General features: G+C 34.5%; 1 protein-coding gene and 1 pseudogene across 9 annotated transcripts in view; one reads left to right on the forward strand and one right to left on the reverse strand.

The window, feature by feature from the left end:
• Window positions 1–13,856, reverse strand: part of PPEF1 (protein phosphatase with EF-hand domain 1) — a 106,707-nt gene that overhangs the window by 50,059 nt on the left and 42,792 nt on the right. For all 9 annotated transcript variants that reach the window (XM_025046634.1, XM_025046632.1, XM_025046633.1 and 6 more), the window contains 3 exons: window positions 13,200–13,327; window positions 10,419–10,479; window positions 2,492–2,652 (listed from right to left, as the gene is read on the reverse strand). In XM_025046634.1, the coding sequence (XP_024902402.1) occupies window positions 2,492–2,652; window positions 10,419–10,479; window positions 13,200–13,327 (350 nt within the window). The remainder of the gene's footprint in view (window positions 1–2,491; window positions 2,653–10,418; window positions 10,480–13,199; window positions 13,328–13,856) is intronic.
• Window positions 1,222–1,340, forward strand: LOC112479578 (annotated as a pseudogene).

The following is a 13,856-nucleotide window of genomic DNA, read 5'->3' on the forward strand; positions in this document are numbered from 1 at the left end:
TAATGTGGGCTGAGGATTTGTCATATATGGCCTTTATTATGTTAAGATATTTTCCTTCTCTACCAATTTTGTGAAGTGTTTTGATCATAAATGGATCCTATATCTTTTTGAAGGCTTTTTCTGTGTCTGTTGAGATTATCATATGATTTTTATTTTTTAATGTGTTTATGTGGTGTATCATATTAATTGATTTGCGTATGTTGAACCATCCCTGTGTCCCTGCGATGAAGCCCACTTGATCGTGGTGTATAATCTTTTTAATATGTTTCTGATAACTTATTTAGGATTTTTGCATTTGTGTTCATGAGAGATGTCAGTCTGTATTTTATTTTTTTGTGTTATCTATACCAGGTTTTGGTATCAGAGTAATATTGGCCTCATAAAATGAGTTGGGAAGTATTGCCTCCTCTTCGATTTTTTGGAAGAGTTTGAGGAGAATAGATATTAAATCTTCTTTGAGTGTTTGGTAGAATTCACTGGTGAAGCCATCTGGTCGTAGACTTTTACTTTATGGTAGGTTTTTGATGATTGGTTCAATTTCCATACTGCTATTTAGATTTTCCAGTTCTTGATTCAGTCTAGGCAGGTTGTATTTTTCTAAGTACTGGTCCATTTCTTCTAGGTTATTAAATTTGGTATTATATGCTTTTTCATAGTATTCTTGTATGATCCTTTGCAAATACAACAGAATTTTAAAAGAATTATACACCATGATCAAATGGTATTTATTCCAGGTATACAAGGTGGCTCAACATAAGAAAATTAATCAGTGTAATACACCACATTAATAGATGATGTGATGCTGACATAAGGCTAGACACACACAACAATGGAATAAAATTGGGAGTCCAAAAATAAATCCATATATCTATGGCCTATTAATTTTTAACAAGAGTACCAAGACCATTCAATGGGGGAAATACAGATTCTTCAACAAAAGGTGCCGAGACAACTGCATATCCACATGCAAAGAATGAAGTTGGACCCCATCTCATACTATATACAGAAATTAACTGAAAATGGCTCATAGACCCAAATGTAAGAGATAAAGCTATAAAATTCTTAAAAGAAAACAAGGGTAAATCTTCATGACCCTGGACTTGGAAGTGGATTCTTAGATATGACATTGGAAGCACAAGCAACCAAAGAAAAAAATAAATTGGACTTCATCGATATTAGAAATTTTTGTGAATCAAAGGACATCAAGAAAATGAAAAGATAGTCTACAGCCATCCCACCCTGAACGTGCCCGATCTCTTCTGATCTTGGAAGCTAAGCAGGGCTGGGCCTGGTTAGTGCCTGAATGGGAGACCACCTAGGAATATCAGGTGCTGTAGGCATAAAAAAAAAAAGTACAAGAAAGTGAAAAGACAAGCTACAGAATGGGAGAAAATATTTGCAAATCATATATCTGAAAAGGATTTGTAGCCAGAATATATAAAGAATTCTTTATAATAATAATAATAAAAAAAATAACCTGACTTTAAAATAGGCAAAAGACCTGAATAGACATTTCTCCAAAGAATGTGTACAATGGCCAATAAACATGAAAAGATGCTCAACATCTTTAGTCATTAGGGAAATGTAAGTCAAAACCACAATGAGATACCACTTCACATATAACTAAGATGGCTATGATAAAAAAAAGTTTAAAAACAGAAAATAAAAATTGTTGGCAAAAAATTTGGAGAAATTGGAATCCTCTTGCATTGCTGAGAGGAATGTAAAATGGTGTAGCTGCTGTTGGAAATGGTTTGGAAGTTCCTCAAAAAGTAATCATATGACCCAGCAATTCCACTCCTAGGTATAATACTCAAGAGAACTGAAAACATATTTATACAAAAACTTGTACATGCATATTCATAATAGCAAAAAGGTAGAGAAAAATCCAAATGTCCATCCATTGGTGAACTGATAAACAAAAATACTATATCCATACAATAGAATATTAATTAGCCTTTAAAATAAAATATAAGAGCAATGAAACATGCTGTGTGACATGAATGAACCTTAAAAACATGATGCTAAATGAAAGACAGACACAAAAAGCCACATATTATATGATTCCACTTGTATGAAATAACCAGAATAGACAAATTCATAGATACAAAAAGCATAATAGTGGTCGCCAGGGTGGGAAAAGAGGGAATGGTAATGGGTATGGCATTTCTTTTGGGGGTGATGAAAACGTTCTGGAATTAGATATTGGTGGTGGTTGCACAATCTTGTGAATGTACTAACAACCACTCAATTGTATACTTTAAATAGTGAATTTTATAGTATGTCAATTATATCTTAGAAAAAGGAAAAGGAAATGTTGAAAGCTATAGATAGAGAGGGAGATATTTCTATTTAATGGGTTAGGCAAAGCAGAGAGTAGCTTTCACTTAATTGGAAATGCACTTCTGCTGTAGTGTTTTTGTTCATTCATTCAACAGTTATTGAGCATGTGTTATGTACAAGAATCAAGGCAGTATCTGCTTCCACTTGCCTGTTGTCTCTTGAAGGCCTCAATAAGTAAACCAAGATCACCAAAAGTGAGAGGAAATTGCAGACGAGGACCAGTATAGGAGTCTGGGACATCTACCAGCCCCACACATTCCTGTCTACCCTTGTCCTGGAAGGCGTAGCCAAACAGTCGATTTACGAATTCTAGAAAAGACAAAAAGGGGAGAAAAATCAACATTCCCACACTTAAATGCAATAAATACATTCTTGAATGCCTAGCCCATGTAAGACATTGTGCTAAATGTTATGAATACCAAGATATCCCACATATAACCGCGAGGAATGATTTGTTATAAGACCAGTAGGTATATTCACATGAATCACCATCATCCCTTCCTGGGTGGACAATTTACCAAAGCAATGAGTTCAGCAGTGGGAAGTAGTAGAAGAAGCACAAGGAAAACTGGTTAATCAAGGTATTTTGATGTCTGAAGCTCTAACTCTACATGTTTGCCCACTCTTACATCTCAGAGTTTTACAAATAGTGTTGGGAACATAATGATGCATTGTATTTGGTTCAAATATCTGCTGCTATTCATGATCTACAGAAAATTAAATTGCAACATTCAATTTTTCCCATTAAATACTTCAAATTTTACTTAGTTATACTGGATTTGTTTCTCTCTTCACATAAAAACAAATTTTCTGACTTGATTTTCTTTCTTCTTGGTAACAAAGTAGATACAGTTAGATGACAAACTATCGGCAGAAATACCAAAGGGCCTTTCTCTTGAGCCAAGGCCTGAGGAGGCCTTGCATGCTTCTATGCTCTCTCTTTTGAAACCGTGCCACTACCACAAAGCCCAGGCTAGCTTACTGAAACCTCCAAGACCATGTGGAGCAGAGCTGAGTCACCCTAGTCAAGGTCATCCTAGATCAGCTACCAGCCAGTGGACCTCCAGACACATTAGCGAACTTCAGCCAAGACTCAAAAAACTGCCAAATCAAGCCTGCCAAGATCTGCAGAAGTGCTCAGCTAATCTGTAGACTTGTGAGCAAAAAGAAATGTTTATTACATGTCAATGAACTATTGTGGTTGTTTAATACATGGTATTATTACAGTAACAGACAATTAATACAGAGGACAATGACATTCCAACTCTTTAACACTGAGTTGCTACTAAGGCCATTAATCAGAGTTGTCTGCAAGCAGTTTCCATCTTTTTGAATATTTAGAATGGACATGTTTGGAAGGTATTTTGTTACCAGATGTAGACAGAATACGTTTTTTTCATGATTCGCTTTATGCTGAGGGATTACAATTAAGAACTAAACTTCACATTTTTTTTTCTAAAGCCATAATATTTGGCAATTTAAAAATGCTTTTCAAATTACCGTGTACCCAATATTTTTTCAGTGGTAGTTAATGATGTTTTATAAGAAGTTGAATTTAAGAGTAATAACTTCTGTCTTCGGTGGGATCCAGCAGAGGTTATTTTTCTCATTTGGATTTGGTTTGAGATTTGAGAATAACTTAATTATTTCATTTTATGTTTGAAAATTAGAAATATAGAGCTTTGTGGGAAATTTTATCTCAGATTCATTATGCAGACAGTAAAGCCTACTTAACTATCTTAATGATCACACCACATCAGCTAACTGACACATCAAGTTCCGGTTATTAAAACTCAGTCTTGTTGTTTAAGAATGAAATTAAAATATTGTTTTTCTTCTTAAAAAAAAAAAACAAAAACAAACTCAGTCTGGCCCTTTCTTCCATATATTTGAAGACCCTCATTCCTTATAAGTTCAGTGATATATATATATGAAAAAGCACCATTTCCCTAAACCAATTCTTGGTCAAAACTACTCAGTATGAAATATCAGTAAATATCAAATCATATTTCTCTTGCTGATTTTTAGTCACATTAAAAAAAATAACATAGATTCTCTTCCTAATGCATAGCTAATATGCACCATATATGAAAACAATTAAAAGCTTTAACATATCTTTTTGGGCTATAAACATTATAACTAATAATAGTTTAATGAATGCCAACAATATATGAAAATTTGTGTGTGTAACATGTAATTAGAATTAATCCTTACTTGTTTGTTTTACAAGTCTGTCAACATGAATCTAAACTAATTAAATATTACAAAATTTTGAAATATAACCAAATGGTACCTTCACAAGCTGTTCTAAAGAAAATACCTCAAAAACGCCCCCTACACACAATCTTTTCTTTTACCCAGTAAAGTCTCAAAATCTGGACAGGGAAAAATTTAAAGCCCATAATTTGAAAAAAAAAGAAAAAAAAAAAACAATTTATGCCTCTACCACCCACATGCCATTTTGAAAACAAGCTCCAGATATTGCTGGAGAAATAAAAGCACCAACTGAACTGTATTTACAGTGATTTCATTTCTCAATTATGAATCTAGATTAAAACCATTGGCGTCTATATAATGAACTCAATAGATGCCAAAATGACATTTCATAAAATTTAACAACCTGCTCCTGATTTTTAAAAAACTCAGAAAACTAGGAATGGAAGGATACCTCCTTAACATAATCTTAAAAATTTAAATCAATAATAATATTTTTTACTAAATCGTTAACAAAACAAGGATGCCTACTTTCCCTCTTTCATTTTAACATTGTTCTGCTATCTCCAGCCAACGCAATAAAACATGAAGCCAAAATAAGAGCAGTGACTACTGAAGAGAAAAATATTAAAAATAAAGTTACTCATGGCCAGTGTGATTAAATATCTAAACTCAAGAAAATCAGTTGAAAAACTGCTGGAATTGATAGGAGAATTAAAATAATACAGAGGTTAATCACACTGGTTTGAATCACAGCTTCACCATGAATGGGATGAATAATTTTAGGAAGTTACCTTCTAAGTAGCAGTAGTCTCATCCACAAAAAGGGGATGATAATAATACTAATCTTACTGGTTTGTCATGAAGACAATGAAATGACATTTAAAGCACTTAAAGACATGGCATAGAACAAACATATAATAAATATCAGCAATACTAATAATTTCATTAATGTTATTATTTGATAATAGCACAATACAAAATAAATAGATATAAATCAAAAGCTTTACTAAATATCACCAATAATCATTGGGAAGACATAATGGGAAAAATATCCTATTCACCACAGCAACAAAAATTATAAAATATCTGATCTGATAGGATACTTCGCTAATCTGGGAAGCAAAAAGAAAAGTCAAAACAACACTTCCACACACTCCGTCCCACTCCCCACTTTCACCAGTTTCTGTTCAAAACTATTGCTATATATGGCAGCTTTGGCTTTCTACCTGTGGGAGGAGGAGGATGTGAAAAAGCAGACTGGGGAACAGATGTGTAGAGTCTCCCCATCAAGTCCTATGAATTGGTTTTGAGCAACTAAAGTAGTAGGACACTGAAAAGAACTGCTTCTAGGTTACCTCTCACTTTTGGGACACCTAGAATGCCTCGACATACTCTATCCCTCAGAGTTAAAACCATTGATCTGGCTCTGATATCTAGAAACATTAAGTGACCTTTGGTCCCTAAATATACCTTGTTTAGGGATCACAGCACTCAGGTCTAAGGTGGAAGTTGTCTAGAACCTTTCACCAAGGAGGGTCATCAGAGACCTACAGTAATGTACAGCATGGTGACTCTAGTTAACAATACTCTAGTGTGTATTTCCAAGTTGCTAAGAGAATATATTTTAAAAGTTCTCACCACGCACACACAAAAATTCTAACTATGTGAAGTGGTGAAAGTGTTAACTAATCTGATAGTGGTAATCATTTCTCAACACATATATACATGAAATCATTACATTGTACACGTTAAACTTATACAATGTTATGCCAATTACTTTTCAATAAGTCTGGAAAAATTTTAAATGAAATCGATCTATAGAAATAATCTGTAAATCTCTTTTCCTGCTACATACAATTATTAAATCAATATGATTCTAGAACTCCATAATCGAGAGCTGTCTAAGAAAATAAGAAACCCAGAAATAAGCCCTATTACACATATTTAAATGAACATATTATGAAGTAGGTACTACAACTCATGGTAAAAAGATAAATTATGAAATAAATGTTGCAGTAGATTTTGGAAATATTCTTCGTAGTTATATTTTTTAATTGATCTCAACTACTGAGCATCAAAATTTCCTTTTTCAGTTTAATATTTAAAAATTCCAAATTTTATGAAGCACTGAAATTTTTTAAAGTTGAACTGTAAAAAAAAATATCTAGAAAAGAGGTATAGCAATCACATTTTAAATTTTTCAGGGCCTTCTAAGTTTAAAAGCAGATGTCACAAAAAAAAGATAGACTTAAAAAGAAAGATTTTAAATAATTAATGAATAAAAAATTTCTAAATCTGACAAAAAATATCAACTTAGATATCAAGAAACTCAGCAAACCCATGTAAGATAAATATAAATAAAAATGAAACCTCATCAAGGCATATTATGGTTAAAATGTTATTTTCCAATGTTACTTAGATTAGTTTTTTTTCTTCCTCATCTCCTTCAGATGATTAGGTTATTATTTGTAATACAATTAAGTTCATTCGTCACAGTGAGCATTCTATTTTGGAAATTCTTTCTCTCCCTCCATCCCTCCCTGTTTTTAATTAATTATTTTCTTAGGGATATGAAACATCATCATGGTTGTAAGAGTTAGAACTACAAAAAAGTATACTCAGAGAAGTGTCGCTCTCCCCTTATCCCTTCTATCCAACCCTCCTTCTCCCATTCTTTCTGCCCTGCTCCCACCCAACCTCCCATCCCCTGTAGTAGGTAAACAATGTCATTCATTTCTGGTTTATCCTGTATTCATTTTTTGCACAAATAAGTGTATGTGTGTATGTATATATGTATGTATGTGTATGTGTGTATGTGTGTTTGTATGTGTGTGTGTGTGTGTAAAGATTTCTTCAATAAGAGACAGAAAGCACTAACCATAAAAGTTGTACTACACTGAAATCAAGAATATCTGTTCGTCAAAAGATACCATTTAAAGATTGTGGGGATAAATGCCAAAGACTAGAAGATATTTGCAATATGTTTATCTAACATAGATTTATATTCTTATATCTAAACTGCTTAGAGAACACCTACAAATCGCTAAGAAAAAGGCAGATAACCCAATAGAAAGATAGGCAAAAGACATGAACAGATACTTCACCAAACAGGATGTGCACATGATTAATAAACATACAAAAAGTGAGCAATTTCACTGCTCACCAGGGAAATGCAAATTAAAGCATAAATGTGATAACCACTACATACTTGCCAACTGGCTAAAATGAAAAGGACAGACAATTTCAAGTGTTGGTGAGGATATGGAACAACTGGAACTCTCATACACCAGTGGCAGTATAACTTGGAACAACAATTCTGTAAAACTGTTTGTCAGTATCTAATAAAGCTGAACATATACATGCCCTATAACCCATTACTGGGTTGTGGTATACCTTTATAATAATGGCCCCCAATGACACATGCCTCCAGTATCCATATCCCTTCACGATATAATGCTGCTGCTGCTCCCTCAAAGAGATAGATCTTTCCTTATCCCTTTGAATATACAGCTGGCCTTGTGACTTGCTTTGACCCACAGAATATGACAGAACTGATTTTGTGTGAGTTTCAGAGCATAGACCTTAAGAGGCCTTACAGCATCCGCCTTTGTCCTCTTAGGATCCAACTGCCCTGTAAAGAAGTCCAGGATATCCTTTTGGACAGAGAGGGTGCATGAGGAGAATTAAGGTGTCCTATCTCATAGCTAACAACAAAGTCTCAGACATGTAAGTAAAAACATTTGGACCTCCCTGTCCCACCCAGGTATGTTGAGTGGGCCTAACTGATACCATGTGAAGCAAAGACAAGTCAGTCGCACTGAGCTCTGTTCAAATGCCTGACTCACAGAATCATAAGCAATACAATGGCTGTTGTTTTTAAGCCATTAAATTTTTTTTTTCATGTTCGACAATCTTTAATTCAAATATGAAAGTTCAATATAAGCCATTTGTAAGGTTTAGGACTTATTCTTTTAAAAACAAGAATAGAGGAATGCAACAAAATGATCTTTCCACTTTTTCTTCAGGAACTTTCAAGGAAAGGATAGATCATAGGGCCATAAAAGATCCATTTAGTCGTATCCACTTTCTCCCCCTACCAAAAGTCTTACACCCATTCCATAATCTTAATAGATATTCCTGAATGAAGATTTTTTAAGCCACTAAATTTTAAGGTGGTTTGTTATGCATCAATAGATAACCGAAAATGAATACACAGAAAAGAAAAGGATACTTATGTTCACCGAAAGGACATGTACAAGAATATGCATAGCAGTACCATTTAAATTACCAAAACTGAAAACAACCTAAATGTCCATAAACAGTAGAATGGATACATTTTGGTATATTCATAAAATGGTATTATTCAGCAACAAGAATGACCAGATTGCAACAATATGGACGATTCTTACAAATATTATGTTGAATAAAAGAAGCCAGATTCAACACTCTATGTTTACATTTGTACAGAGAAGTTCAAAAACAAGCAAAACTGATCTAGGATGTAGAAGTCAGGAAAGTAGTGATGGTGGAGCTGGATAGTGATTAGAGGGGGACAGGGACTTTATGTTGCTCTCATAATGTTTTATATCTTGTTTTAAGTGCATGCTGCAAGGATATGTTTAATTTGAGAAAATATATTGAGTCATGATTTGTGGACTTTTCTGTAAAGTTTACATAAAATTAAACCACTCTCCCTTTCTTTGATAAAAAAAAAAATTAGTATTTTGAAATCAGCTACAGAATTTTTAAAATGCAGATTTTAAATAAATACAGAGCCTGAGTAACTCTCTCTGGGCTGTAACCTGGCCATCTGTGGCTCTGAATCGCCATAAACGATTCTGATACACAGCCCTATTGAAATATTAGGTCATTAGCAGAAAGAGTACTATTTCATTTCATCATTATCTTTCCTCTCAGAAATATTTTTGCCAAAGAACATGAAGCACAAACAACTGTCTTCAAATTGCAATTATCTAAAAGAGAGAAAATGGCAAAATACCCACTTCCACCCACTCCCCACGCCTCAGGTTTGGCTACTCCACCATTCAAAAAGCTTCCATCGATCATTAAATGCTTTAATTAGTTTCATACATATGTACTTAGCTTAAAGCATACCATTCTTTTGCCACTTTGAAGGGTGCTTACTAGATTATTTAAAATACGCTCTTAGATGCCATAAACATTTTTAATTAGAGCAAAAAAATGGTTGGCCCAGATTAAAAAAAAAAGTTTTAAACTCTAGCATCTACCTTAAAGATAACAATAGGCAAGCCTTAATTTGCAGGAGAAATACATGCCTTGTGAATAACTATAATTTTAAATCATTTTTGAACCACACCTATATTGCCTGTCTCTGAAATGATTCATTTAGTCATTTTGGAATGACTATATAAATGATTGGTAAATAGACAAACAGCTAGATAGCTATGCAGAAAACAGAAATGTGATGGGGCCAACTGTGTATAATCCATCATTTTCCCCCGGATCTGTTTCATGAAATACTCAAGATGTGTTGATCTCTCAGCACAAAAATTTCATAGATAAAAAATAAGATCCTCCTTACTAAGCTGCTATATCGTATATCAAGATCCTCCTTACTAAGCTGCTATATCGTATATCAATAGATCTAATTCAGTTTTTTGAAAGTGAAAAAAATTAAATGGTCAATTTAGTTGACACCAATCAAAGAAGAAAAAAGCCAGATGAAGTGATTTCACCAGTTTGGTGTCACATAGACAAAACCGGTTTGCATACCTTTTAAATTGCTTAGTGTTCTCCCATCTTCAGAGTTTTCATCACTTAATAAGGACAATTCAATATTTAATGACTTCTTTTCAAAAGACTAAAGTTTTACTTACCTGGGTCTCTCTCATGTATATGTGTGTAGTTTTCCAACATGAAAGTAAAGAAATTTGATAGCTGGACAAAATAAAAATACATTAATCAATTAATGAACCCCAATAGCTACTATGGCAAATACTGCTGGTGTTCCCCTTTACTCGTCTCCCAGCTGCTGTAGATGCTAATGGGTCCTGCCTCTATCCGTCCCCCTCCTCCCAAGGGTTCCCTTGGCAGATGGGTGGCACCTACCCCAGAGTGGCATAGGATGTCATATATCCCCGCTCCTGGGGGGCTGCCCATAGAAAATGATGACTGTAGAAAGGGTACTACAGCCCAGCCTCCAACCTCCCTTGCCATTGGGTGGGACGAACTCTGTGATGCATTTCACTCTTCAGAACTCCCAATGGGATCAGGCTAAGGTCAGACTTCTCTAGAAACCATATTTTTGCCTAGTTTCTTCTCCCGTTCTATCTGGCTTTCCTCACTCCCAAATAGGTTTTTCCTGAGAACACTCACTCAGGAAATCACTTGTATCAGTATCTCTGTCTCAGATTCTGCTTCTAGGAAACCAACCTAAGACAGCTACTAGATTTTGCTCATTAAGATTTCTTCCTTTCCTTTTTTGGTAGTGAGATTACGAGGTAAGGGATACTCTTAAATGTCAAATATATTTGTAAAACGAAATAAGGAAGAAGGGAGGAAGGAGAGAAAGAAGGAAATCCACCAGCATTCCAACCATTATCTAGACGCTGCCTCTATGCCTACCAATTATCTGCGAAGACCTGCATTTATACAGCACAAATAACTTCTTCTCTGAGCCCTGCCTTTCATGAAGAGTGAATACTAAGCAACCTTTACATTCTGGGAGTAGGTCTGGGAATTGAGGGAAGGAAGATTTTCCATACAAATATAAAAATTAATTATTTTAATCCTGTTGATAGGTTTATCAATTAAGAGTTGATAGAAACCACAATGAAATACCACTTCACACACACTAGGATGGCTATAATCAAAAAGACAGATAATAGCAAGTGTCAGCAAAGATGCTGCAAAATTGAAGCCCTCATACACTGCTGGTGAGAATGTAAAATGTGTAGCTGCTTTGGAAAACAATTTAGCAATTATTCAAAAAGTTAAACACAGAGTTATCAGATGACCCAAGAATTCTACTTCTAAGCTTATACCCAAGAGAGTTGACAACATATGTTCATATAAAAATTTGCACACAAATATTCATAGCAGCATTATTTATATTATTTTCCAAAAAGTGGAAACAATTGAAATGATTTATCCACTGAGGAATGAATAAACAAATTGTGCTATATCCATACAATGGAATATTATTCAGCAATAAAAAGAAATGAAGTACTGATATATGCTACAACATGGATGAACCTTGAAGACATTATGCTCAGTGAAATAAGTCAGACACAAAAGGATCGCATGTTGTGTGGTTCCATTTATATGAAATGGCCAGAAAAGGCAAATCCATAAAGACAAAAAACAAATTAGTGGTTGCCAGTGGCTGTGGCTGGGGAGTGACTGCTAATGAGTATAGAGGTTTTTTTTGGGGGGGGGGGGGGCGGGAAGGTGATAAAAATGTTCTAAACTTTATTGTGGTGATGGTTACAACTTTGTGAATGTACTAAAGGCCATTAAAATTTATACTTTAAATGGGTGAACTGTATCTTAAGAAATCTGTTATTTAAAAAGAGTCAATGTTAAAGAATGTACTAATAATGGAATGTATGTATATAAAGCATATCAATTTGAGAGCTCACTCTGCCCTTATCTTCATCACTATATTCTACAGTGCTTAAAAGCCTGCTCTGTGAGCTCCTAATCAAAGCAAAGGGAGAATCCGATTGAATCATAGGATATCATTTTTATAGCTGCCAAGAATAAATCCCGCAATTCCTTTAATTCTTTTTGAAATTTTCTCAATTATTTTTAAAGATTATATAATAAATTTACAGATAAATACGACTGTTGAAAACTACAAACGATACAGAATGAAAATGAGAATTCCTCTCCCACTTACTTCTACCCATCAATATCACTCCTGTCCCCAGAAATAACCACTGTAAATACTTTACTGTACATCTTTTACAATTGATCTTAGCCAAAAGGCCAAGAAGAAATATTGCATATTTTTTTCTAGACTTTTGCTGTATGTTTAATTTTCTTTCACATATATGGCATAAAACTCTACATTTTGTTCTACTGGTTAATTTTTTTCATCAACAATTATATTGGAGATCTAAGATCCTTTTATTGTTAAAAAGTACTTCTTTATCAAGCATTATAGCTAGATTTATATATCATTTTCGCAAGCTTAAAAGGGGCCTTCCTTGCCCATCTACATTTTCTTCTAGAACTTTCATAAATTTGTTCCCAGAAAATTCTTCCATTTTTTTAACTCCTTAATGTGTTTTCTCCTTCATAAAGTAACAACTTTACTTCCTTTAATTCTTTTAGGGGCACTAAGACACATACCCCCAAACAGAATAAGACAATTTTTATTAGTTAACTAGACATCTGGCAGCCTTCTTAAAAACATGAACTTTAGAACTAAAAGACACCATCTTCATCCCAAATCATATCTCCCTCTCAACAGCTAGCTCCAAGAAAGTGTCACTACATCTTCTATTAAAGCCTTTCACCAAGTTTCCTCAGCTTAAAATGGACCCAAACTGACATAGTTTGGGTCAAAAAATAACCCAAACTGTTATTCTTTCAATAACAAGGGGTAAAGAGAAGCATTTTACCAAAAAAAGAGACAAGTTTGTGAAACATACCTGCAATTGGCCTTGTTCATCGGCATATTCGAGGGACTGAAAGATGGTGAGGGCATAGCGTTGTCTGGTCTTCAGACGAGCTCTGTAACCTCGGTACCAGTTCTGGATGATCAATGCAGCTCTTAGGACTGCAGACCCGCAGGATATGAAAGTAAGAGAAAAACAGTTACTATCCAGCTATAGTGGGGAGTAGGTGTGTCAGAAAAAAAGATCGGTCCACCTGGATTCCTCAGTTCTAAGAACATAAAAACTACAAACAATAAGGCTTACCTTCATGTTTTTGTAAAACATCCTCAAGTGTCAAATACTCAGAGAAAAATGATGGCATAGAGATTGAGTAGAATTTTTAGAGCAAGACCACCTGAATTTGAATTCCAGCTCTGTTGGTTACTATGTGACTTTGGGTAAGTTATTAAACTCCCAAAGCTCAGTTCCCTCATCTGTAAAATGGGGATTAAAATAGCACCTACCTCAGGCACTATTTAGGCACATGAAAGCTACCTATGCCCTATGAAGAAGCAATTCCATTCTTAACTTTACACCCCAAAGCAATTCTCTCACAGACCATAAAAAAAAAAAAAAAACATATGGCAATACGATGCTTCTTTGTGGCAGTAGAAATTCTGACACCGATACAGCCTGGCTGTCCATGGCTAG

The sequence above is a fragment of the Pteropus alecto genome, unplaced genomic scaffold (genome assembly GCF_000325575.1).
Source record: "Pteropus alecto unplaced genomic scaffold, ASM32557v1 scaffold23, whole genome shotgun sequence".
NCBI classification, from domain to species: domain Eukaryota; kingdom Metazoa; phylum Chordata; class Mammalia; order Chiroptera; family Pteropodidae; genus Pteropus; species Pteropus alecto.